Source organism: Maniola hyperantus, chromosome 17 (assembly GCF_902806685.2).
Source record: "Maniola hyperantus chromosome 17, iAphHyp1.2, whole genome shotgun sequence".
Classification (NCBI taxonomy): Eukaryota; Metazoa; Arthropoda; class Insecta; order Lepidoptera; family Nymphalidae; genus Maniola; species Maniola hyperantus.
In genome coordinates this window covers 8991984-9017216 of record NC_048552.1, presented here as the reverse complement: position 1 = coordinate 9017216, position 25233 = coordinate 8991984, and the positions used below count along the sequence as shown (strand labels likewise).

The 25233-nt window shown below is 35.8% G+C and overlaps 3 protein-coding genes across 3 annotated transcripts; 1 reads left to right on the top strand and 2 right to left on the bottom strand.

The window, feature by feature from the left end:
• Positions 1–4158, bottom strand: temp (protein prenyltransferase alpha subunit repeat-containing protein tempura). The gene is made up of 3 exons (XM_034977444.2): positions 3932–4158; positions 3462–3853; positions 1–3250 (listed from the first exon to the last, which is right to left on the bottom strand). Exons 1-3 carry the CDS (start codon positions 4006–4008, stop codon positions 2382–2384), a joined length of 1338 nt encoding a protein of 445 aa, XP_034833335.1. The 5' UTR covers positions 4009–4158; the 3' UTR covers positions 1–2381.
• A 224-nt stretch (positions 4159–4382) lies between these two features.
• ksh (transmembrane protein 167A-like protein ksh) lies at positions 4383–5789 on the top strand. The gene is made up of 3 exons (XM_034977316.2): positions 4383–4547; positions 4638–4747; positions 5596–5789. Exons 1-3 carry the CDS (start codon positions 4545–4547, stop codon positions 5699–5701), a joined length of 219 nt encoding a protein of 72 aa, XP_034833207.1. The 5' UTR covers positions 4383–4544; the 3' UTR covers positions 5702–5789.
• vap (RAS p21 protein activator vap) lies at positions 5784–25044 on the bottom strand. Its single transcript, XM_034977626.2, has 20 exons — positions 24559–25044; positions 24200–24313; positions 21936–22008; positions 21044–21197; positions 20586–20710; positions 18467–18622; positions 17700–17886; positions 16987–17280; positions 16555–16725; positions 15609–15784; positions 14772–14844; positions 14297–14415; positions 13792–13922; positions 12891–13060; positions 12285–12413; positions 10729–10858; positions 10030–10184; positions 9608–9740; positions 9197–9370; positions 5784–8938 (listed from the first exon to the last, which is right to left on the bottom strand). The coding sequence occupies exons 1-19, from the start codon at positions 24713–24715 to the stop codon at positions 9219–9221; spliced, it is 2799 nt and encodes a 932-aa protein (XP_034833517.1). The 5' UTR covers positions 24716–25044; the 3' UTR covers positions 5784–8938; positions 9197–9218.
• Positions 25045–25233: the final 189 nt, after the last annotated feature.

The window sequence follows — 25233 nt, the reverse complement described above, 5'->3', positions numbered from 1 at the left end:
TATGTTATTTATAGATTTATTCATATGTATTTTAAAAATTAATATAAACATTACATTCGTTAAAATAAATTTCATCAAGAAGGGTGCCTCAGTAAGAACTTGAATTTGGAAACGCGTGCCGTTTCCGACTGTTAAATGTTAAATGGCAAGCTTTTCTAAATTCCAATTCTTACTGGGACACTTTAGACTTTCTAATTATAATACATAATTCTTAATTTCATTGCAACTTTTAAAATATAAAAATTTGTCATTTCATTGTAAACTTCTTTTCCTAACCTAGTATTCTATATTCTAGCAGAATCCTATAGCTCATATAATGCTCTAATTTCACACCAAATAAAATGAGGCTTAGTCCTCATCCATCTTTTTATGTTTCATATTTGTAATAGACTCTTTTCCCAAATACCCCAGGTACAAGATTTTCACAGGTTTTGAAAGTATTTGATGTCGATTTGCTCTTTACATCTATAGCCAGCCCTAGCAAGCCTTAGAGTTGTTAGACAAATAAAGAGATTTAAAAATCAATTGCACAAAACGTCGACTTTAAAAGAAAGATGACTCAAGGCTGTTAAAGTCAAATTTACTATCAAGTTATTCAGTCGAAGAGTGGGCTTTAGAAAAACGCATCGCTGAGCTGCCGCTGCCATGTACCTTGAATCTATGTATAGAATGTTTGAATACCGCTTAATTAATACGAAAGAAGAGAGAGTTACCCTAATTCATTTTTCAACATCCCTTTATCTCTACATAAATTTGTCTTTACATGTCTTTTTTAAAACTTAAAAATAAAGTTTAAAATAACTTAGATTAATTAATTTATTTCAACATCAAGAACGATTATACTTACATCATAGTTAAGTGCCATAGAGCAGACAAGCACATCTTAACCAAAATAATCTTTGCTTTAGTTTTTTTTATTCAGATACAAGTTAGCTCTTGACTGCAATCTCACCTGGGTGGTGTTAAGTTTCTACATTAGTGTTCCATGGGCTTAATAAATAAACTATTGTATCACAATCTCTTAACTAATATGGCAGGTTTAAATATATTGCAATCCCTTTCATAATACTCCCTGTGTAACAGAATAGCACAACATTTTGTCTTATTAGTTTAGAAATTGTGTAAAATAGAATTACGACTATTTTATTATATCTCTAATAATCATCATAGAAAATTGGAAAAGTTTACATTTTAAAATATGAGAGTATTAAAAATGATCTTCTGTGAAGGCGCCAAGAGATCTACAGTACGCGGCAGAAAGTAATGTACATCGGCTTTTAGACTGACATTTCGGCTTTGTAGAGCGTTGTCTCTGTCACTCATACCTATGTGACATTTTGTCGTTCTCAACGATAGAGACAATACTCTACAAATCTGCTATCTCCTTCTAAAGGTACATTATGTATCGATGTACATTACTTTCTGCCGCGTACTGTACCGCCGTCATTTGGTGTACAACGATGGCAATCACTTGATTGACTGACGTCAATATTAGCTAACACCAATTAAATCGACACTATGTTGACTAATTACTAAAAGTTCCGAATACGCTCACATGACGCTCACTGCGGCGAATAGCGCCAAAATGGCCAAAATCAAGTTTCTTCAAAAACACGTCGCGAATCGCAGGTCCAGCGTACATGTATTAGTAGATGTCAGTTGCTAAATGATTAGTTGCAGCAAGAATACTATAAATTGGGCCAATCACAACAATAGCAATTGGGATGATGACTATGTTAAAAATAAATCATTTCTTAGGAACTATTAAATGGGAGGGTCTTCCAAAATTCGTAAAATCCACGTTATCGATTTAACTAAAAAAGTACGTCAAATTTGTACGACGTTACATCTGGAACGTTTTGACGTTTGATAAAAAAGTCGCTGCTTTGACTAGTAGTCATTATCCATATTGTAGAGCTATTTGTTGCTACTTATGCTGTGAACGGGTACCTATATTACAGCGAATGTCTGTTCGTCGGTCCATTTGACAGACTGTGGGCTGCAATTGATGATACAACCTTTCCATATAAACTAAACGTGTATAGCGTGTCCGTGCGTAGCTACGGACGGTCACCTTAAGGGCCATAGCAGACATGATGCTTTTAGCATCAGAAATGGGGGCTTTAGCAGCTTTTCGGAAGCTCGACTCCGTGATTGTGCACTCCACTGCACTCGCTCTCTAGTCGCAGGGATAGGGTCAATTTTATTTGTAATTCCAAAACAGCAATCAAACGCAGAGTCGTGAAAATGCGATTTCAATACAGCGATCTAACGCAGAAATCATGTAACGCGACGCAGCATCTATGTAGTCGCAAAATTGCCGATCGCGGATGCTTGAAGCATCGTGTCTGCTATGGCCCTGCCACGAATCACAAATCTCATTATATGACACTATTGAGTCCCTCAACAAACTTCAAGTACTTCTCGTGTCTGTCTGCATAGTTGTCACCATCTGTCCGTCTCTCTTCTATCATTTTTTTCTCGTGTGTCAATATTACATTGAAAAATACACTAGAATAGATGTGATTACTGTCATATCTAACTATCTTGGCCTGCTTCTGCCTCAACTCATCACAATTACATGTTTTGCAACTTTTCTTCACTAGGGCACCATCGCGTCTAACAAGACCAAAATGATCATACATGATCACAAAGATTTCGTGCAGTATGAACCTTCTGTGATACCACAATGTCTCGTGATGCTTATAGAATCTTACTAACTCATCATTCATTACAAGCAAATGAAATAATATTTCTACTTTTCTACATAGCTGTACATAATCTACAATACATTTACAGTTCTTATTGGTGTAGGCAAGTAACAGTTTCATCAGACTTTCTTCCGAGTAGTTCAGCAAATTTTCCTCTGATGCTTGAATCGTTACATCCTTAGGAAAATTTGCAGCTAAAACATTCACGAGAACCTTTCTTAAATTAACGTTTAGAGAACTTTGAAGACTTTTCCACAATTCGTTACTTAAACTATAAATATTTTTTAAACAAAACTGATAGTAATGGAAACAGCTAAAATCTGATACATGTTTGGACGTCCACTTCTCTGCGAAATGGTATTCTTTGATGAATAGAGAATCTAAGTTGAAATTGAATTTAATTGTTTTGAGTCTGTTTAACAGCCACATGCGATGATTCCAGCTGTGGTAGTTGTTAGGGCTCTTGTCCGATGCGAGGTCACAAATGATAAGTTCATCATTCACTAAGCTTTCTACAACATGCATTGGCAGGGTACTATCTGAAAATAAAGATGAAAGAGAAACAGTTTAGTACCATAGCATATTACTTACAATTCCGCAGATAACATTCAAATCAAATTTATTTAGCCAAATTTATGTGTTATTTACAGTTGTTGTATAAAATTAGACCTGTTCACAATAACTGCCAGAGAAGTACACAGAAATCCACATTAATATTATAAATACAAAGTGTCTTATTATTATATTTACCTTCTAATAATAACTCTAATAGCCATCTTCTGTAGGAAAATGCTTCATTACATTTTGGCTTTCTCGATAATACAAGCCGGACAAAATGCAGTTCCACAGCCTTATCCAACAATGACTGAAGAACCATTTCACGTCTCTTATTCCATAAAGAATTGATCTCTGGGTTGAGCAGGAGGGTCACATTCAGTAGCTTGGTCAACCTATCACAGCTGAAGACTATTTTTCTTGATTTGCGTTTGGGTTTCATACAATATTTGTCCATAAGCTCCGAGTAACAATACATATAAACATGTTTCACACACCATGACTCCAGTCCTAAACAATTCTCCAAATGCAAAACAGGGGATTTGTTCTGAAAATTGTTGTCCATAGGAACCACATCAAAAGTGTATCTGAAAATCATTACGCGCATTGAATTAAAGAATTTCTAAATTTATTGAAATAGAGCCAAATGTTTAAAATATACTTACAACTCAGCTATTTTCGATAAAACATTGTGTACATCTTTTATTATTTTCTCTACTAATGCGAATTTATCTTCTTCCATAGTGTATTCTAATCTCTTAACACTTCATTAAGTAATAAGAATTAGTTTTAATAGAATTTCCCAAATAATATTTACGTTTAACCCATTTTTAATTTTTGTTTTTTTAGTTTCATGTTTATGCTTTCTTCGCTTTCTTTTCCTTTTTGATTTGCCAGAAGTTATAGAATTACCAAAGAGAAAACATTTTTCACAACGTTCTACCAACCTTCACTTCAAAATCATCCAACTCATGTTCAACCCAACCCAATCGCCAACAAATTGGCCAATGTTTGCCCACTTTTCAGTCCCAATCACCCCCAATCCAACGTGATCTAGATTTCGAAACAGGTGAAAATTTGCCGTCAGCTGCCGTCACCCGTCAGTACCTAGCTCTTTTTATTGGTGTCATTAGTGTCCATTGGTGTCGCCTTCAACTGTCAAAAGTCAAAACGTAAAACGTAAATTTTGAAATCCAAATTCCAATCCATCCAAATCATTTTATTACAACTTGGTGTAAACTTAAATTCGAAGGCGATGAGTTAATATTTACTTCCAGAATGGTTGGTACTTGTAATTATTTTGGCCATTACTTATCCGTCTGGGTTATGTACCTACGTACTTATGTACAAACATATTTTTATTTGTTTCAGAGTGCATTATTTAATTTTCAAAGTTTACTTTGTGTGATATTACTTTTAATATGTACCTGCGCTTACTTGAGGTCCTTCTTCCCGAGTATAATGGACCGAAACAAGACTGGGTTTGTATTCAATGTTATAAAGTTATTTATGAAAGTATTAGCTGGCCCTACACCTCACGGGTACCTAACCAAACATATTAACATTGTAGGTAAGTTTAAAGGAAATGTCTCCGAAAGACATAATAAAATCTTGAAACTAACTCTAGCAGTACTTTTTGAAATAGATATGAGCTGCCAAACTTGCCAAACAACTTGAAACCTGAGTAGTTTTTTTTGGTGTAAAATGAAAAATCCATTTTTATGGTTTTACTTACACTCAACCACCCAGTACTTATGCATTGATGCTTGACTTTATCCAACAAACACTATTCTTTAATGCAATTACAAGATGCACATTTGTCATTCAAGCAAAGTCAAGTTAATTTTGAAAGGTAGTACTACCTTATGAACACAGATATTGTGGTTAAATCTGTTGTACCTACACAATCTCTTAAACTAAAATGACAGATTTAAATGATTGCTATCCCTGCTCCCTGTGGAAGACTAGATGTAGTTAGTTGAGCACTAGATTTAGACTTCTTAAATTAGTTTAGAAAGTCACTTTTATACTTTTTACCAAATATTTAGTAATTAAGAAAGTATTAGACATAACTACCTACCATCTTGGATTACAATTCACCAAATGTTTTGTTCTATTTTTACAAAGAGAAATTTACTAGTATTGAAACTCAAATAATCCTGTCTAACCCTTGAAATGCTACTAAGGCATGATTTGACCACCAACCTACTATGCACAAAATATTATGTTGATAACAACGAAGCTGTGTGTTTAGCGTGTGTAAACCATGCCTATTAGCATTTGAATAGGGCAATAGTAATTAAAAATAACTCAATGTTATTGCTTTCAGACTCCTTGGAACATTCTGGAAATGTGCTAGAATTGGCGAAAGAAAATCTCCATATGTGGCTGCATGTTGTGTTATAATGGCTTTTAGTATATTGTTTTTAACTTGAGACATTTTGACGTAACTATTAACTATAATGTATAATACTTATTATGTCAAGGCTAATTTGGTGTATAAATAAAAAACCTATGTACTTTTATATTTCTTTATTCATATGAATCATGTTTTCTAGCACAGATAAAAATTTAATGAAAAAACAGTACATACTAGGATTAGAATATATAAAAAGATCAAAACAGTCACAAAATACAACACTAATCAATACAATAAAAAAAGTAGTAAAAAAGATTAACATTTTGCAAAATTGATAAAAACAAAAATCATTCATCATAACTGTATGTAAATGAAACCTAAATGTATTTGAAAATACGATTTAAATGCTGATTGTTAACAAGTGATTTTATTAAGACAACTGATGGATTTAAAAACCTAATAAAAGTACTTATTTTTTCAATTAAGTTTTTTAACCAAAATTAGAAAAACTGACAACACAAAACATGATCTTCCATAAGTTGACCAGTCATGTATGATAACAATATTCATTGAATTAAGTATATAATTTTTACTTTATCTGCCAAATTATGAAATGATTCAGTTTGTATGAAAACCTAGTGCATATTAATCATTTAATTAGTACTATTATCTAACAATAATTAGAGCACAAATCAGTCTAAACATCATCCTATCATTAACTAAAGGTGAAATTTGTGAGTTGTGAGATAAATCAAGATTATTTTGGGTGATATAATAATATTATTTATAAATCTTAAGCCATCTTCATCAATTCTACTTAAAAAAATGTATTTATTCACTGTGAGAAAATGAGCTAACATCGCTAACATACAACTGCTGAAGGAATACTAACTCAACTTTTTAGCAATAATTTATATCAGCTGATACTCTTATTCATTCATTGACAATAAATTCAGATGCTATAAAAACAGCCACAATTAATTATACAATCAACCTTTTGGAAAAGATCATTTTTATTCAAATAATCTTTTACAAATGCTTTGGAATCATAATTTACCACTGATTCTGAATGCCTTATCAAATTGAATCTAGGGTCTAAATAAAAAGTAATTCTTACTAAATACTGAACTGAAACAAATCTTAACACTCAAGCAAGGGTGTTATTTTTTGAGTATGGAGAAAATGTCAAACATCAGTCAATTTTGATAACACTTTAGCATTGTAAAATACGTTTCGGTATGCTGCTGTTAATTAATATCTATTCTCAGTCTAACTTACAAACACCACCTTTAGATGTGCATGTACATGATGCTTGCATTTCAGGCATGTACACGACTACCTGCGCCATCTACATGCATTGTGTATATGCACCCTAATAGTTATACAGCGACACAACTCTACCACTACAAGCTATTGCTAAATAAATAAGTAAGTAATCAAGTTCGATGCATTGAGTCATGTTAAATTTATTTTTTCATTTATCTATTGTTAGTAAAATTATTTTAGATACAGTATTATAAAGAAATTAAAGCAGGACTGTCAAATCAAGAGAGCAAGAAAAAATTGTAAATAGGCTTCAGAAATACCGTAACTTATTAACTACATAAGCCTGTTAACTAAAATCAAATCATTATATTGTGTATGTTACAGTTTTATTATAAGTATTGATGTAAATTGCATCATAAAAGTAAAATATATATATAAATCATAACAAAAAATAAAAAAAATGTCATATTTTGTCTTCATATTTTATCAAATATATATATATATAATTATTTGTCAAAGTTTTTTGCTCCAATAGGGGAAAATGTACTTTTTCGACCGTTTTTTCGTGTATGCAAGGTAGGGTATTTTTCTGCTAAGTGTGAATTTTGATTATGATAAATGTTTCCAATTTCCCCTTGTTTACAATTATCCTGGATACGGGGTACGGGGATACCTATATAAATGTGTTATGTGTGTGTGTGTTTTATGTTGATATGAGCGATATAAATGTGTGAAGTAAACCAAAGCTAATTCCGCCGCTTATATTAAATATGGCACTAAATTAATTCCTTCCTTGAGCAAGAACAATTTAAGAACAACTTATAGGTAGACCAATTAACTCTATAGGTAGTTAGAATAAAAAATTAAATTATTGCAAAAAACGTATAAATGTACAACAGACAAAGTGTAGCCATAAATGCAATTTATAAGAATGTATAGTAAAGGTTATATAGTTATATAGTATAAGTTGGTGTACCAATTCAAGCTTAAAAATATATATCTTGAAGAGACTATCACAGAGAATAAATTGGAGGAAGTGCGAATATCTATATTCGAATAATAATAATTAAAGGGACTCACACATGTTTCTTTCTAAATTCTACTCAGACAAGGGTCTATCACATACCATTCTCGATCTCTAAATCATTTTTGGTGTCTTTGCGATTGACGGTTGAATAACCTTACGAATAACTACACCTAAACTTTAAATCTAATAAATTATAGCATATTATAATAAAATATAGGGTGTAAGTTTGCCAAATTAAAGTATACGAAGACATTAGTTAAGACTTGTCATTTAAAGTCTTCCTATAATACAGCATTTTTACACCCTGTATAAAGAGTTCTAACGTAATACTAATGTGATGTCATTATAGATTTTGTCACACATACACATTCATACTCATTTCCAAAGCGAGGTAATTGGTATAAAAATTGATCACGTACAAAATGTTAGCAAAATTACCATTACTCTTTATTATTTTGTAACTTCTATATGTACTTCGCTTTCTAAATTCATTTGTCAATTTTTTACGTCCATATAGCCTAAGTTTATAAAAAAGGAGTCTTGTAGTAACACCGAAATTATTAGTAGCAAATTGGTAATTGCTAAAACTAACTTGTGTAAGTACATAATTATTACAAAAAGCATAACTCGCATATAAAAACCGTTTTGTAAAAACCTGTAATCATAAGAAAACGTGTATTTTTGTCAATTGCTACTAATAACTCAATGTCACTCAGTAAACAAATTTAAAGTGATTTAAAACACAAGTAATAAATACGACTTATAATAATAACTAGAGAGTCATTTCGTGACGCACCTAAAATACTCTAAATACAGTCAAACAAATGTTATACGATTAAAGGAATACACGTAAAATACTAACCGACGAATACGTTTTGACACGAGTAAGCTCGAGACGATGTTGTATTCATATTCGTTGAAATAAATGTAAGGCTAAAGCTAAGAATGACTACGCGACTAAAAGTCAGTCCTGCGCTGGAGTACTATGAACTACTGCTATCGCGGTCTAGTGTTTTTACCCTGTAACAAAATGGAAACTGAAAGATTTTTTATGCAAATAAACTTTGACAAAGTGCTTTTAAATCATCAAGTGAACTGCACCGGTTCGGAATGAACTTCCTACTGAGAAGGACCAGCAAGAAACTTGGCGGTTGCTTTTTTTCAAATATGTAAATTAGGGCAGGAGCATCTCTGTGTCTGTCACCAGTTTCCTGATGGTGGGTTGTCTCCTGACCAGGTTCTGTAGCTCTCTCAGAGGTGGGGAATGTATGCATTTACCTGTGTTCTGTGTCGGCGTATCCTATCTGATCATCTCGAGGTACTTGTGCTTGTGCTTGGTGAGCATCTCGGTGACGGTCACCAGCTTCCTGATGGCGGGTTGACTCTTGGCCAGGTTCTGTAGCTCGCTCAGATGTGACACGCAGATGTGGTGGATTGTTGCTAGTTCTTTAGCTGCATACAAAATTTATGTACTTGTAGGATTATGAATATGATATTGTGAGTAGGGTGCATTATGAAAGGAGTAGCAACTAGCAATACATTTAAATCTGTCAATTTAGTTATGAGATGGTGTACAACAGAATTAGCTACAGTCAAATCGATTTTACTTTACTGTGCCATTGGGGTTAGCAGTTGACACTCAATTTTTTGTTTGAATGAATACAATCTAAATATCTATTTTAAACTTACCAATATCAAAATTATTGTTTGAGTTTGCGGGCGTGTTGCCAGGATCTGGCACGGAGCTCAATTGATCCAAAAATACTACCATACGTTCTTTGTTCTTCAGTATAAACGGATTCACCACTTCCATATAAGGTTCCTAAAATGAAAGAGTATCAATCAATTACAAAAGATTTTTGCGATAATATTTTAGTGCCACACTAAAGCACTTATTAGGTTTCATCAGACAAAAACATTAAAGTCACAATACATTTAATAAAGGCATGCACACATACATAAGCACCTATGCCATACAACAATTCACACACTTACACATTGACTTCACACTCAAACATTCAAACACATACTAACACATGAAACAAACCTACTAAAAATACAGATCCTTGTATGTAGCATTTAAGAAGGAGATGGGTGAATCATATACAGACCTTGGCTCCAAATTCGATGAGGTTGGCGAGGTTCTGCAAACATTTAGCGACCATCAACAGCGAGCGCTGGGAGTGCGGAGGCGGCGCCGCAGACACCAGGCCCCACGCTCGCGGCTCCACGAGGGCGGGGCATATCAACCGTAGGAAAATAAACCCTATGTCATGAAAGATAGGGCACATAGTTATTTATTGATTTAAGTCTTGATATCATGAATCAAAATTATTATAGGGTCGATGATTTTGTCAGCCCTAGAAAAGACGATATATGCAAATCGGTTAAGCCGATTGGCCAAGTGCGACTCGGACTCGCACGCGAAGGGTTCTGTACCATAGTACAAGAAACTACACTTTTTTTCATGGTGGCCATTTTGTATTTTTTGTTAATAGAAAGCGGCAATAGAAATCCACATTCTGTTAAAATTTCAACTCTCTACCTATTACAGTTCACGAGATAGGTACAGCCCGCTAGCAGACGGACGGCCAGCGGAGGCTTAGTAATCTAATCCTATTGGCACTCTTCGGGAACGAAATCCTGAAAAGTAACAGCAACATACCTGACTAGAAAACTTCCTGGTCCAGCTTTGACCAGCATATCAACTGCTTCACTCTTGGCACAGTTGGGGTGGAACCAGACACGCTTTCGCATTTTGTAATGGTACAATGTGTTACGAAAGTATGAACGGTACTGATAGTACGAACCTGATACAACCCTGGTGCGTACAAATCTCTCGTTGGGCCACTTGGCGACGGCGGCGCGTTGCAGGCAGCCGCACAGGTAACGCACGGGCCGCGGACAAGCCTCGGGGGACGTGAATATCGACAGCGTTATCTAAAACATTCCACCATCACAGCTGGATAATTTATCTCAAGAATAGGTATTTTGACTAATATAATAATCTAAAATAGAAGTTTGTACAACAAGGGCATAAAACAACGCATTTTGAAGAAGAACTTTATGTTGAGAGATTTACACATGAGAAGTGAAAAACAATTTTTACAGGTAAACAAGAATCTATCTGAAAGATGACACATGGATGACACAAAAAATGTATAAGTATGTATTCTATAGTACCTACCAGTAACATTTTGCACTTATGATGAGGTTTTTATGGTTCCGTACGGCGTACCTCAAAAGGGAAAACGGATCACATGTTGTTGTCTGTCTGTCGGTCTGTCAAGAAACCTACAGGGTACTTTCCGTTGACCTAGAATCATGAAACTTGGTAGGTAGGTAGGTCTTATAGCCGGCATTAGGGAAAAAATCTGAAAACCGTGAATTTGTGGTCACATCGCACAAAAAAAAAATTGTGGTCATGAACTAAGAATTAGTATTTTCAATATTCGAAGTGAGATAACTATATCATGTGGGGTCTCATATGAAAGGGCTTCACCTGTGCATTCTAAAACAGATTTTTATTTATTTTTATGCATCGTAGTTTTTGAATTATCGTGCAAAATGTCGAAAAAATACGACTGCACTACGGAACCCACGGTGCGCGAGCCTGACTCGCACTTGGCCGGTTTTTTTTTGTTACCATTTTTATGTGTGACCACGAAAAAAGCTTTCGAAAACTGCCCAGGATTTCAAAAAGCTCATGTTCCTTTACAACCGTGAATAGTTAAAATAAACCTTTATTATTGTCCTGGCAGACCTCAACTTCACCTAAGGAGATTTCTAAAAATCTATAAAGTAGTAATGATTTCTATAAATCCTTACATACCTAAACATCAAAAAAATGTGTATGTGCAAAAAAAATTGCAAATAGGGATGATGACCATAAGTCCCGCAAATTGCTAATACGCGTGGCCGCCATGCCATTTAAGTAACGTCAGCACTAGACTGAAGTTTCGAGCTGATGGTATATTTTTATTTCGGCTGACGTCAAAATGACGTCATTTCGATATTAATGACATGGTTCCAGCGTAATAGCAATTTGCGGGACTTATACTATCCAAATCAGCGACTTTTTATCAAATGTATATGTAAGGTATGTATGACATACACATTTGGCGTCATTTGACGTATTTTGACGTACTTTTTTAGTCCAAACTTGAAACTAACAGCGGACGTGGATTATACGAATTTTGGAAGACCCTCTATTTAATAATTACTAAGAAATAATTTGTTTTGACATATGATCATCCCTAATGTATAAAAATACTTACATTGTAAAAAAACTATTGAGTCAGACCAGAGTATGACCTTCACCCAAATCCCTCTCCAAATCTTGGATAGCAACCGCGTCTGAACTCACCTGATCCAAGATCATAAGCAGGAACTCAGCATTGTTGCAAGCGTCATCCGGCGAGTCCATTTTCGTTGGGTTCAATTCAGCAGATTGCTTGGAATCGATCAACTTTTGTACTGTCTCCGCTATCGCCGCCTAAAATATAAACACTTTTGAAACATTATTATTTTTTCACTTTCATTTTTCGTTAGAGCGTTTTCGGATTAACCGTTTTCGATTGTATTTCACTTTTTATGAAGACTGCCATTTTTTATGGCTTAAATGGAGGGGGCTCCAGGGGATCTGAATTTGATTCCGGGCTCGTAACTTCTAATTTTTCAAAGTTTTGTGTATTTTGAGCAATTAAATATCATTTGCATTAATGGTAAAGAAAACACCATGAGGAAACCTGCATGCTTGAGAGTTCTTTTTAATGTTCTTAAAGGTGCGTGAATTCTGCTATTTTGCACTTTGTCAGCATGGTGGACTTTGTACCCCATTCTGAGAGAAGATTTGTGCCCAATATTGGGATGTGGGTGGAAATGATGATGATGGTGTAATTAATGTAAAGGGGTCGCAACCCTCAACAATGGGGAATGCGATGTAGAAAGAGTCATTGAAACTGCAGTTTACCTGCAGGAAGGGCTTGCAAAGCGCGTGCATGAACTCGTCCAACACGGCGGTGGCGAGAGACGCGGCGCGGAACAAGGCGCGGTGGTCGGGCTCGCGACCCACTTCCGCTGACGCCAGCTCGCGGGCTAGCTCCGCCCCGCGACCGCACTCCGAGAACACGTGCAGCACCGCTGAAAGAATTTCAATACGAATTGTAACATTTAGTACAGTAGCCAGCAGGAAATATTGTACATCTACCTTCAGAAAGAGATTTCGGCTTTGTAGAGCGTTGTCTATGTCACTCATACCTATGTGACGTTTTATCGGTCCCAACGACAGAGACAACGCTCTCGATGTACAATATTTCCTGCCGGGTACTGTACCAACGCAAATATATGGAGTATAGCTTTTTTGATAACTACCTAAACTTAGCTTTATATACTTCGACATACGGTTGAAAATAGTATACTGAAAACTAAACACAAAGAATGCTCGACGCACTTGGGCGTGCTTGAGTTTGTTGCGCGTCGCCTTGACTGCCCCAAAATAAATAAAGCTTACTTTTTTTTTTATTAAGATTATTAGCCATGTTAAATGACTAATATACCCCTTTCCTCTCCAAATAAGCGTCAAGCTTTTGCTAGGAGTTGGTACGACAATAGTGCAACGAGTGGGGTTTGAACCGTCGACCTTTCGGTTTTCAGTCCACTCCTTCACCCGTTGAGCTATTGAAGCTATTATTGATAAAGATGCCGCGCTTCGGCTCTGTTAGAATGCCTCACGCCTAATACTTGTTGATGATGTAGACCCAGTGTAATATCTAGACAGTTTGTAAGAAAAAGTATAGTGGTAGGACATAACTCTATTTCGTAGTTTGATGGTTCAATATTTTTCAGTAACAAAGATGTGGAGCTAAACTCACATGTCGCCAAGGGCTGTCTATCGGTCCGACACAAGTCCGCGAGTGCCTTGACGGCAGGCAAACCTGGTTCCAGAAGCAACTGGCGAAGAGGGTTGTATTCCTCGCGCGGCATCACAAGTTCTTGCATGTACCTGTTAAAAAGTGTAATTGTGGTTGATTCTGTTGCACATGATCTCAATAAAATGACATGTCTAAATATAATGCCATTTAAAATGCTCCCTGTGGAAAAGGATATCACTACATTTAGACCTAAGATTGTGTACAAGAGAATTACCTACAATAACTGGCAAACATTTTGGTAGCTACTTGTAAGCAATTCACAATTTCGACAGACGACATCAGACGAGTCGCAGGGAGCCGTGGCGTGTGAAGTCCCTACAAGAGACCTATGTCCAGCAGTGGACGTCCATCGGTTGATAATGATGAAGCCATGCGTGAAGTCAGCAGAAGATGTCAAACACATTTGAAGAAAGTATTGTGTGTTTTTGAGTAGCAGTTTTTATACCTTATACGAAGTCTTAAAGAGCCCCATTCACCAATAGGCGTCATTCCGGCGAGCGGATACCATTCTTCCACTTCTTCGCCGTTGGCCAAATTAGCTAGTTCTATCGTCAACTCGGCGACCTGGGACGAAAATAATTTCGTGTCAAAGTTTAACAAAGGAAAAAGACAAAGACCTAATCCGGTATTTGGCAACTTGTCTTTATCAAACGTCAAAACGCGCGCTTAGTATGCGAGCTTCTATGACATACTGGTATGTGACGTCACAATCATTCGACGTGGTTTTTAGTTTAATAGATAATTTAAAATGGTTAACACACATAAAACTATCAAAAGACGTGGATTTTACGTATTTTGGAAGACCCTCTATATAATTACTGGGAAATAATTTATTTTGATATAGGCAACACCCCTATTGAAATATAATATGATTTATTTAGTCATGTGACTTTAACTTTTAATACTATAGGAATACTTACTTCGGACTCCTTCCCTCTCTTGCCGGTGTTGTGCACAGTAATGGTGAATGACGTCACATCGGGTGGTACGTCGCTAAAAGAATTAATTTGTTGTTAGAAAAAACTAAATACTTGTTCAGGTTTTTAAAAACCTGCTGCATAATGGTGAGTCGGCGGAACATCTTTGACATTGTTTGTTTATTTGTATTAATTGTTTTAAGGGTAAATGCCTTTACATCTACACTTTTAGTTGGAGATTCCACACTAGCTCATACATTTGTGTGCTGCGTCATAAACTCGTGGGTAGGCAGTTAAAGCAGATCCATACCTGCGCACGCCCTCGAACCGCGCACACAAGGCGCATAATAATAACATAATGTTGACATGTTCACGAGTGGTTTGCGAGTGGTTTACGTGCATGTTTTAGGGAGGCACATGTTTGTCAGTTTTTTGAGTGAGTATGTACAAACATAATATACGCGTTCCTGACATGCACTATTAGCAAGCTGAATTGGCAGTGGGCAGGTCATGCCTGTCGTAGAGACGATGGCCGTTGGAGCCGGAAAGTCCTTGAGTGGAGACCGCGTTTAAGCAAGCGTAGTGTGGGACGCCCTCCAGCACGATGGATCGGCGATATTAAGAGGCTGGCGGGAAGTGGCTGGCTGAGGAAGGCTGAGGACCGGGTGTGGTGGCGCTCTTTAGGGAAAGCCTATGACCAACAGTGCACGTCCACAGGGTGACGATGATGATGACATACACGTGCACACAGAGAGAGTGACGCGTCCATTATCGCCTGTTGCACGCTATGCGCAAAATTCGTGTGTGTGCGCATATGTGGGGATCCACCTTTACACTTACTCGAAAACAAACTCGTCGTCCCAGTGTGGGTCTGGGGAAGGGCGCGCACGGGTGCGCGCGACGGGCGCGGCGCCCAGCGCCAGGCGCAGGTGCGGGCGCGGCGCCAAGCGCGCGGGCAGGCGGTGCGCTGTCACGCAGCGCACGCGCAGCGCGCGCAGCCACACCACGCGCGCCACCTAGTGGAGTAAGTCAACATACATTTCATCTTTCACAAGTAAATCGTAATTACTGCAGAAACAAATTTCTCCACAGGTCATGCGATAGGTACAACAATAAATACCAACATATTGACATATTCTTTTATAGGTACGGTAGGTTTGTATCTGAAATCAGGAAATCTTTCCTGATTGCAGCTGCAAACCTTACCTGCCTATAACTATTGTATGCGGTCCAAAGTTAAATATAAGTATATCGACCCGATCGGGATATGTAGAAACTAGTAATTACAAATTTAATTTTTAGTGAAAACCTTCATTGGCACCGATTCTAAGCACAACCTAATTTTAGAGTATTCGCAACCTCTTCTTACTATTGTAATATGAAAAGGACAGAAGCAGTTTGACATTTCTAAAATTAATTTTTAGATAGTAAAACCCGTGATTTTAGCACGCACTCGCGAACCTACTGTTTAAATTTGTATTGTGCACTAAAATTTAGAGTCTTTAAATATGAAAGTCATGTTCCGTTCCTTTTTTAGCATTAGTAAAAAGAAAAGGATGCAGATACTCTAAATTTAGTTTAGAGAGAGACTAGAGAATCGGGGCCACTGGCTAACCGAAATTTCTAGATTAAGGTTAAAACTATGTAATATGTTTAGCTGTTTGTTTTCTAAATAAAAAATAAAAAAAGAAGAAAATTACGGATCTTTTAGGAAGGCGTCCACAATACAACGAGCAAAAGTCGTACATTACAGCGAGTCGTGCTATATTATAGCGAGCCTTCTTACCTTGCAGTGGTGTCTTGCCTGCTGCGGTACGCAGAGCGGCCGCAGCGCGTCGAGCCACGCCCGTAGCTCGTGCGCCGCGGATGCCGCTAAAAATGTATGCGTCGACAGACACGGCAACGCGCGCTCCACTAGTTGGAAGCAGAACTCCCTCTCCCATAGCGATTCGTGCACCTAGTAATAACAATCTAATTACAATATAGATAACACAAAAACCTGTCTGTAATAGACTTTGAACCCCTCCAACTGATGGACTGAAAACCGATTTCATTAAAAAGGCAATAATGAGAAGATGGTTTTAGAGTGGGTTTTTTTAGCGTAGTAGCACACGCAGGGTATCCACCAGTACAAACAGACATATAAACGTACAGACTACTGAATTTTGCAAGGTTTTCTTAAGACTAAGGAAGAAATTGCTTGCGGTACGGTACATACCTGATATAAATAAGCACAGGATAGATCGATTAGCCCTTTCGGCTTCGTCCGCTTCGGTGAGTCGTAAAAGTAAAGGTGCGTATCGGTGCCTTCTTGTAAAAGCACGAAGTATAAAGCCTTCCACTTCTTAGCTCCTTTATCAGATTTCTTATGCAAGTATCCCTGGTGTTTGATGCCCTTCATCTTCTTGAGGCCGATTTGATCTCGACATTCCCTGAGAGTGGCGTAAATTTTCTCAGCGGCCGCCCCTGTTGCGTTCTGTTGCGGCTCAATAACGTGACCTTCGGCGATTAACTGTAATAGAATATTTAATTAAATATTAATGTTATCGACCCCGCAGCGTAGTTGCCGAAAATGTTTCATTGATGAAGATAATAAAATAGAACTATTAAAAAAAAATTCTTGATGGTTTCAATCCGTGAAAATGTGTTCTCGGGTTTATCATGATTACTGCTTACTTTTTGATTCATAAAATATCAAAGTATTATTAAAAGAAAACTGTATGTACAATTTAGCTCAGTTCTTATTTTCACAAAAGATCTTTTCTTGTGAGGGACATAATCGTGACGTTTTTCTTAAAATAAACGTACTTATTATTAGTTCTATTATCCAAAAATCAATTAAACTTCAATATCGCGTTTCATTCTGTAGTTGTGGTCCTTCGAGCCGGATGAATACGTTGAAAATAAAATTAGTGTGATATAAAAACTTACAGGCTGTCCAAGTGTGTGCCCCTCAACAATCTGTTCCTTCCTGTATCTGTTGATGACCGCGTCCAAGCATTCAAACGTCCTCCCTCCCATTAAATACCGCACCCCCTTCTTTTCAATCCTGAACCTTTGGATCTGGTTGTTGATGTGGAAGAACAAGGAGTAGTCTCCAGGAGAATTATCTGAGGGCCTAAAAATACCGAATAATGCTTATTTTTACTTTGTTCAGTGAATTTGTTGATACTCAATACAAGTACAGCCTAAAAAGCTACTGATACATTTCATTGTCGGAGACTTTTAGACAGAGCAATTCTGTGGGATGACAGGGGCGAGTCAGATAAGGTATTTTCTCTCATAGAGCATCAGTAAGCGTAAGTACACCTATTAGTACCCCTGACAGTAAGGTTCGATTCACATTGGTCGCGAATCGAAGCGTAAGTAAAATGCGGTGTGGTGTGTAAGTAATTTCATTTATTTATTTACATCCATAATATTAATTACGATAATATGGCAATATTTAAAAACCTGTCAAGTGCGAATCGGACTCACACACGAAGGATTCCGTACCATTGTAGAAGAAATAACACTTAATATTTTTTTTCATGGCGGTCATTTCTATATTTTTATCATTTGTTGTTATAACGGCAATAGATACACATTCTGTAAAAATTTCAATTCTCTACCTACAGACGGATTACCTTGGCGGACGGACGGATAGCGGAGGCTTAGTAATAGGTTTTCGAACCCTAAAAAACTACATAGCAACATACCTGACTAGAAAACTTCCTGGTCCAGCTTTGACCAGCATATCGACCGCTTCGCTCTTGGTACAGTTGGGGTGGAACCAAGAAAAGACGGTGTTCGGGTCGATCGAAGGATCTAGGTCCTCAACTAGCTCTCTGAAGATCATTCCTTGCTCACCCGTTCTGTTGGGTATAATAAAGTAGAGGTACAATCACTTGACAGTAGTTCGAAGGCATTTCAAAAGTGTACTTGAATAGAAATCTTTTCAAAAACACATTACATATTATTATTTTTATTTGATGACAAGTACATAGGAACCTGATTGTTATCTCACTTGGTGGTAAGTGCCGAGGCAGTCTAAGGTACAGCAGCTAACTAGGAAGGTATGGCAGTTTAGTTTCTACGCGGCATAGTATCGGAACGCTAAATCGCTTCACGGCACGTCTTTGCCGGTTGTTAGATTGAAATATCAAATAATTAATGAATAAAATTACCTCTGCCGAGATTATTCCCTACACATAAGTATATAGAAATCGTTGAACTATAGAGACTAAGGGCCTGCGCACATTGGAGGACGGGACGGTAGAGAATTGCCATGCCAGGCCCTGAAGCTACATCATACATACATAGTTTGTGATTTCATTTGCTTTAAGGCTAGGATGTGGCCGATAACTTTGTTGTAGGTGTCTCTCTTAACAACATATTATAAGTACCTAATTAAACTTACTATCGTCTAATATCTAATTATTTTATAAAATGGTTATTGTAGGTACACAGTTGAAACATAAGCATAACCAATAAGTGTATGTATTACACTATAAAATATGCAAAGGGAACCTTGTGACCATCCTACCTTGACTGTTCTACTTGACCTGCCATAACCTCGTGAATAGTTACTAAGGATGCCAATACTATAACTACACCACAAAAGAGGAATACCAGGAAAATACCAGTTTTAAATCACTACCCATATATAAATGCGAAAGTGTGTTTGTTTGTTGGTTTGTTGGTTCATCATTCAATCACGCTGCAACGGAGCAACGGATCGACGTGAATATTTGCATAATGCATGGATATAGTTAAAGACCTGGAGCGTGACATAGACTACTTTTATCTCAGAATAGCAAAGAGTTCCCACGGGATTTTAAACAACTAAATCCACGCGGACGAAGTTGCGGGCATCAGCTAGTTCGAAAAAAAGTGTTTTCTTTTTTATATGTACTGGGACCAGTCCTGGAGAAAATGACTTCAAATCTTAGTGAATACTCTATAGAAATATAGTCCGTAAAAAATGACTCCTCACGCACCATTTTAACTCTAGGGGTCAACTCTCATTTCAAAAGTATGGTTCACGTTTATAATAAGGACTAAAATCGTACTTTTGACGTGAAATTTGACAAAAAAGTTAAAATGGCGCGTGAGGAATCAAATTCTACGCGTTTAATCTTATTAAAATAAAAGTCGTTTATACTATTATGAATATGGATGTATTTCTTGATTATTTTTAAGGACAAACTTTCCTGAACGATAAATAGCTACAGGCTACAGCACTGATAGCAGATGTTGGACTTGATATGATATAGGTAGGATGTAGGTACCTATTTAAATATTTTGATATTTGTACAGTAACTGGACATGGATATTATTAAAAAAAACGACAGTGCAATATATGTAAAAAAATAATTGCATACTAAAATTTGCGTTAATTTTATAATTGCAATTATTCAAGTACTTATCTTATATATACTTATCCTTTCAGATATTTCTTTGCCTATACAGGAGTTACGCACTAGTAAATGTTAACGGAAATGATAGTGTATAAATCCACTCTAGCAAGGCGAATTGTTTCTAAAGAGCAAACAAAACACAGTCGTAGGAAGGTGAAAAATGTTACATTGTAAATCGATTCCCAACTGAATACATTCACATAGAGTTTTTGCATTATGTAGACTAGCACTGTATAAAGATCCGATTCAATATCTAGATATAAAACAATGCGCGACGCCGACCCGCCATTACTATATACATTCATGGTCCTGGCATACAATTTTGACATACAACACTGGTGTCAAGTTTTTTAGTTTCACACTCAGAACTCTGTATATTTAACGTATTATGTAGAATACGATAAAATCGAAGTCATACCTGTGTGCTGTGACCCATAGCCAGCCGTCGCCCATGTCGTTATGCACGAAGAATATATCGCCCTTCTGGAAGGTCAATTCGTCCGTGTCCGGCATCTTGGTGTATGGCAGAATCGCCACTACGCGCTATAAGAGAAAAACATGAATTACTCTATTTTATTAACAAAGCCCCAATAATAAAAGGAATCTTGAAATATAACAGCACCTTAAATTGATATTCGTTCTTAAACCACCAAACATCAAATATCCTCAATGGTGGCTTTATCATACGACACAACTTCATACAAATTATATACTTCATATTATATAGGTATTATGCATAAATATGTGTTTCACTTTCTAGAAAATACATATCATATTTCCCTATATTCAATAAATACAATTATATTTTTTGTGCATAAAAATGAGCGACAAATCACTTAATACACATTTAAATTTAAAATAAGAATCGAAAAGTACCTTCTTATCATTCACAGGTTCAGGTGGCGGCACCGGTTCGATCAAACGTTCGCGCTTCAAAAGATCAGAGCAGTGGCTATAAAAGCCCACTAGCTCGGTCAAGGAGTCGAACTGACGACCCCCGATATAGTAGTCACCACATACTGCAGTTATTCTATAGACAAAAAAGAAATATTAATATTATACTACACTATGACTATAATATTATGATGTCATGACAAATCCAATAAAGGCGGATATGACAAACAAATGTATTTATTTATTTAAACATCTTTATTGCTTACTATAACAAAGAATAAAAAATACATATAAATAATTAATGTATGTCTAGGAAAAAACCGGCCAAGTGCCAGTCAGACTAACGCTCCGACAGTTCCGTACTAGAGTCGTAGTTTCGACATTTTTCACGATTATTTATATAAAACTATTAAGCATAAAAAATCGGTTTTAGAATGTCCCGGTAAAGCCCTTTGATATGATACCGCACTTGGTATTAGTTATCTAACTTTGAAAATTCAAAATACGAATTATTTGTTCATGAACATGATTTTGACGAAATTTGGTATAGAGTTAGCTTACCTACCCCAGGGCATAGGCTACTTTTTGTCCCAGAAAATCAAATAGTTCCCACAGGGTTTTCAAAAACTTAAATCCATGTCACGGCCTTTATTTAGTACAGAGATAACATATACATAGTACACTTGCATCCCAAATATGAATATAGGCTACTTTTATCTCGAACAATCAAAGAGCTCTCACAGGATTTTAAAAAACCTAAATCCATGTGAACAAAGTGCAGACATCATTTAGTTGTAAATATGTACCATTAGTCTGTAGTGGTATATTTAAGAGTAGTCCGGTTTCAATCTCGTATGTTTTGTTGTATAGATACCTGAAATGATTAATTCCAGTACGTCCCAAGTAACTCAGCACATAGGAGCCTGGCTTACGATCACTTTCACGAACTGCAAATAATTAAATTGCATCATAATGGAAAGAATAGATTTATTTATTTACTCTTTATTTGAGGAAAATAAATTATGCATTTTACATCTTCACATTCTGAAACTCTTTTGAATTTATGCAGACATGAAAAATTCAAGGTTAAATAGTTCAAAAATTTTTAATGAGTCTGGTGTAAAGTTTAACTTATTTAGGTTTTCCGTTTTACTAACACTGGAATAATTATTAATTTAAGCAAAGTTTATTTTAATTTGTATTAAAATAAACTCTTTTACATTGTGGCTAGTTATAATATTGTATACAAACTCTAAACTAAAATATAATAATACAACCTACGCCCAAAATTCCGTAATTTTACGCCTGGCGCGACCCTATAATAAAATTTACTCAGTCTTCGACCTTTTCCACCTGTTCAAAATGCAATTAAAAAAGGAAATAATTATACTGCATCGGAAAAATAATAATATATAACTAATAATAATTATACTAGTATCTATAAAAGTATATATAGATACTAGTATAATTACTCATACTTACGCATACTCTCTCACGTATTCTCTCTCCCACACACAAACACACACGCACACACAGACACACATACACTCACACATACACACACACTCATGCATATGTTGTGAATCACCTACTAGGTATTTTTACTAGTTAATTGACTTTTATATTTTCGTATTATTATATTGTAAAGCTTGTTTAAATTATTTGGTCTCTCCAAACGTACTGTTATAAATTTATAATTAATAACTACTTAAGTAACCTGTAAAACAAAATTGTAATCCTATTTGGCCTCATTTTCAGTCTGTTATTATGTAAAATTATATTGTATGTATACGTATCGCTGTTGATTGCAAAAAAAAAAAAGATATTACAATATCTTTCATAAGGCTCTGTGCAGAACAGGATAGCAGATTTAGATCTGTCAATTTAGTTTAGTTTAGAGATGGTCTACAACAGAATTAACCACATTGTACTTTTTGTGTACTTGCACAAACAACAATGTAATTACATTATACTTATCTGTATGGATAGAAATTTGCTTGACAATTGAATATGATAGTTGTTTTTATTAATACAATGCTCATTATAATTTTGATATGCATGAGAAAAATGTGTGAAGCACTCTTGCTATTGTTTTAAGCCTATTGTTTGCCTCCTAATAAAAAACAAAACTATTCTTAGTGAGTTAATGGCACAACAATGCATCAAACATCAGTTGTTTGGACTGGAAAATGAAAGTTATGGAGATATTCAACAAAATTCAAATTAACAATGCAGAAATATGACAGTTTAGGGTAGTCTAAGTAGAAATTCATTGATTACTATGTAAATATAAATTACAAATAAAACGGTTCAGAGTTTATAGACAATTTGGCTTATTAAATAAACACAATCAGAGAACAATAAATTACCGTTCTGATGATTTGTTCTTTCAGTGATTTTATAGTATGTGCAAAACAAGTAGGCCAACCTAAACATGAGGCATTTGAATGTGTATTGTGCAAAAACAGATCTCAGCCAGACTTGTGTACTTTAACCCTTAGTTTATGAATTGTGCAAATTGTCATGTTGCAGCTTTAGATTGGACTACTTGCTTTGCACTATATAAAATTATTAAATATTATTTTTAAATACATTCCTGTTAAGAGCCCGCTTCATGGAAGTGACAAATCGTTAGTGGGCGGAGCCTAAACTAGTGGTGTTTCCCTCTAACCACACCTCACCCCAAGAGAGGCCATGTGAATGAATTTTGCTTGAAATACAAGACTTTTTAGTGAAAACGAAAAATGGAAATTTCAAATCAATGTTATGAACTACTCCTATTTTTGGCAAAAGAAAACATTTTTTACACAAACTAAAAACATAGCATGATTAGTGCAACATGAAGTTTTTAATTTTGCAATTTTCTAGTTTCTTATATAGTTTATTTACACACGAAATTGCCTCAAATTTGCTCTAAAATAGATTTTTCAAGGGCCATAACTTTTGAAATAAATACAATTTTACTATATTAATTGATTCGTGGCATAGATAATGGAGAGATAAATTAATATATGGCTTAGTTATAGACCTAAAACAACAAAGAATAGAGTAATAGGCGTAATATGTTTGTATGGAGAAGCGCATGCATGCAAGCATGAATAATGAATTTTTATTTCTGACCAAAAATGAATATCTCACCCAAGTAACTGCCATGTTTGCTAGCAGCCCAGAGCCTCTCTTCAGATGTGTATCTGTCCAGACGTCCATGGTACCACTCTGTTTCAGGAGGTGCAAGGACTGCTTGTCTTTCACCTAGGAATGTCACTAAATATAGTGTCAGATAATCCACACTTCCAATGATAAACAAATGGTACTTAGATCAAACAAACTTTATAATAAATTTCTTGTATGAAAAATAAAATCAATTTTTCTCTTTCTTAACTCGTTTCCCCAACTAGATGGGGCCCGTCTGTTGTATAATATGTACCTACTTAAAATAAAATAATTTTGCACAGGTTTCAATGTAATACAATAATCGCCAAATAAGTGGTAATTACCATTAGTACTTGGCCCATCAGCTTCGTCCAGTTCTAAATCGGCTGCCAACTCCGCTATATCACCACCACCATCCTCAGACTCGGTAGATGGCGAACCCAACTTATCCTTTATAGGGGGTCCAATAGGCGCACCCATAGCACGAATCAAATCAGCCATTATTATCACCGACTACCAAAATCCGTCAATACTTATATTTTTACGTTACACCAATATGACTCACACATAATTCACGATATAAGTAACATGTATAATATTAAATAAAGGATATCCAATGGTGTTTACGACAGAAACAAAATAAAAAAAAACCTAAATTCAATTATTATTGTAACTATTATGAAAACTGTACTAAGGCTAAACAAACGGTTTAAGGCGTTAACCACATAAATATGATACTTAATAGGGCCTAATAATACAAAAAGCAGAAATAATTTCGATAAAGAATTACAACTTTCAATACGCCCCATACGCCCGATTAGGGTGCGTAAACTTAGATCAAAAAGTAGGGAAATGTATTGCGTACTATACTGCAAAATTACATAGTACGCAAAATTCTGGGTTGTTACTTATTTAACAAGTATTTTTAATTTAGCAGTATTATAATCAAGTAATTCAAAAATTCAAGTTCAGAGGGCAGTAGTGCTGCGTATGTTTTCCAATGTCGTCAATAGATGGCG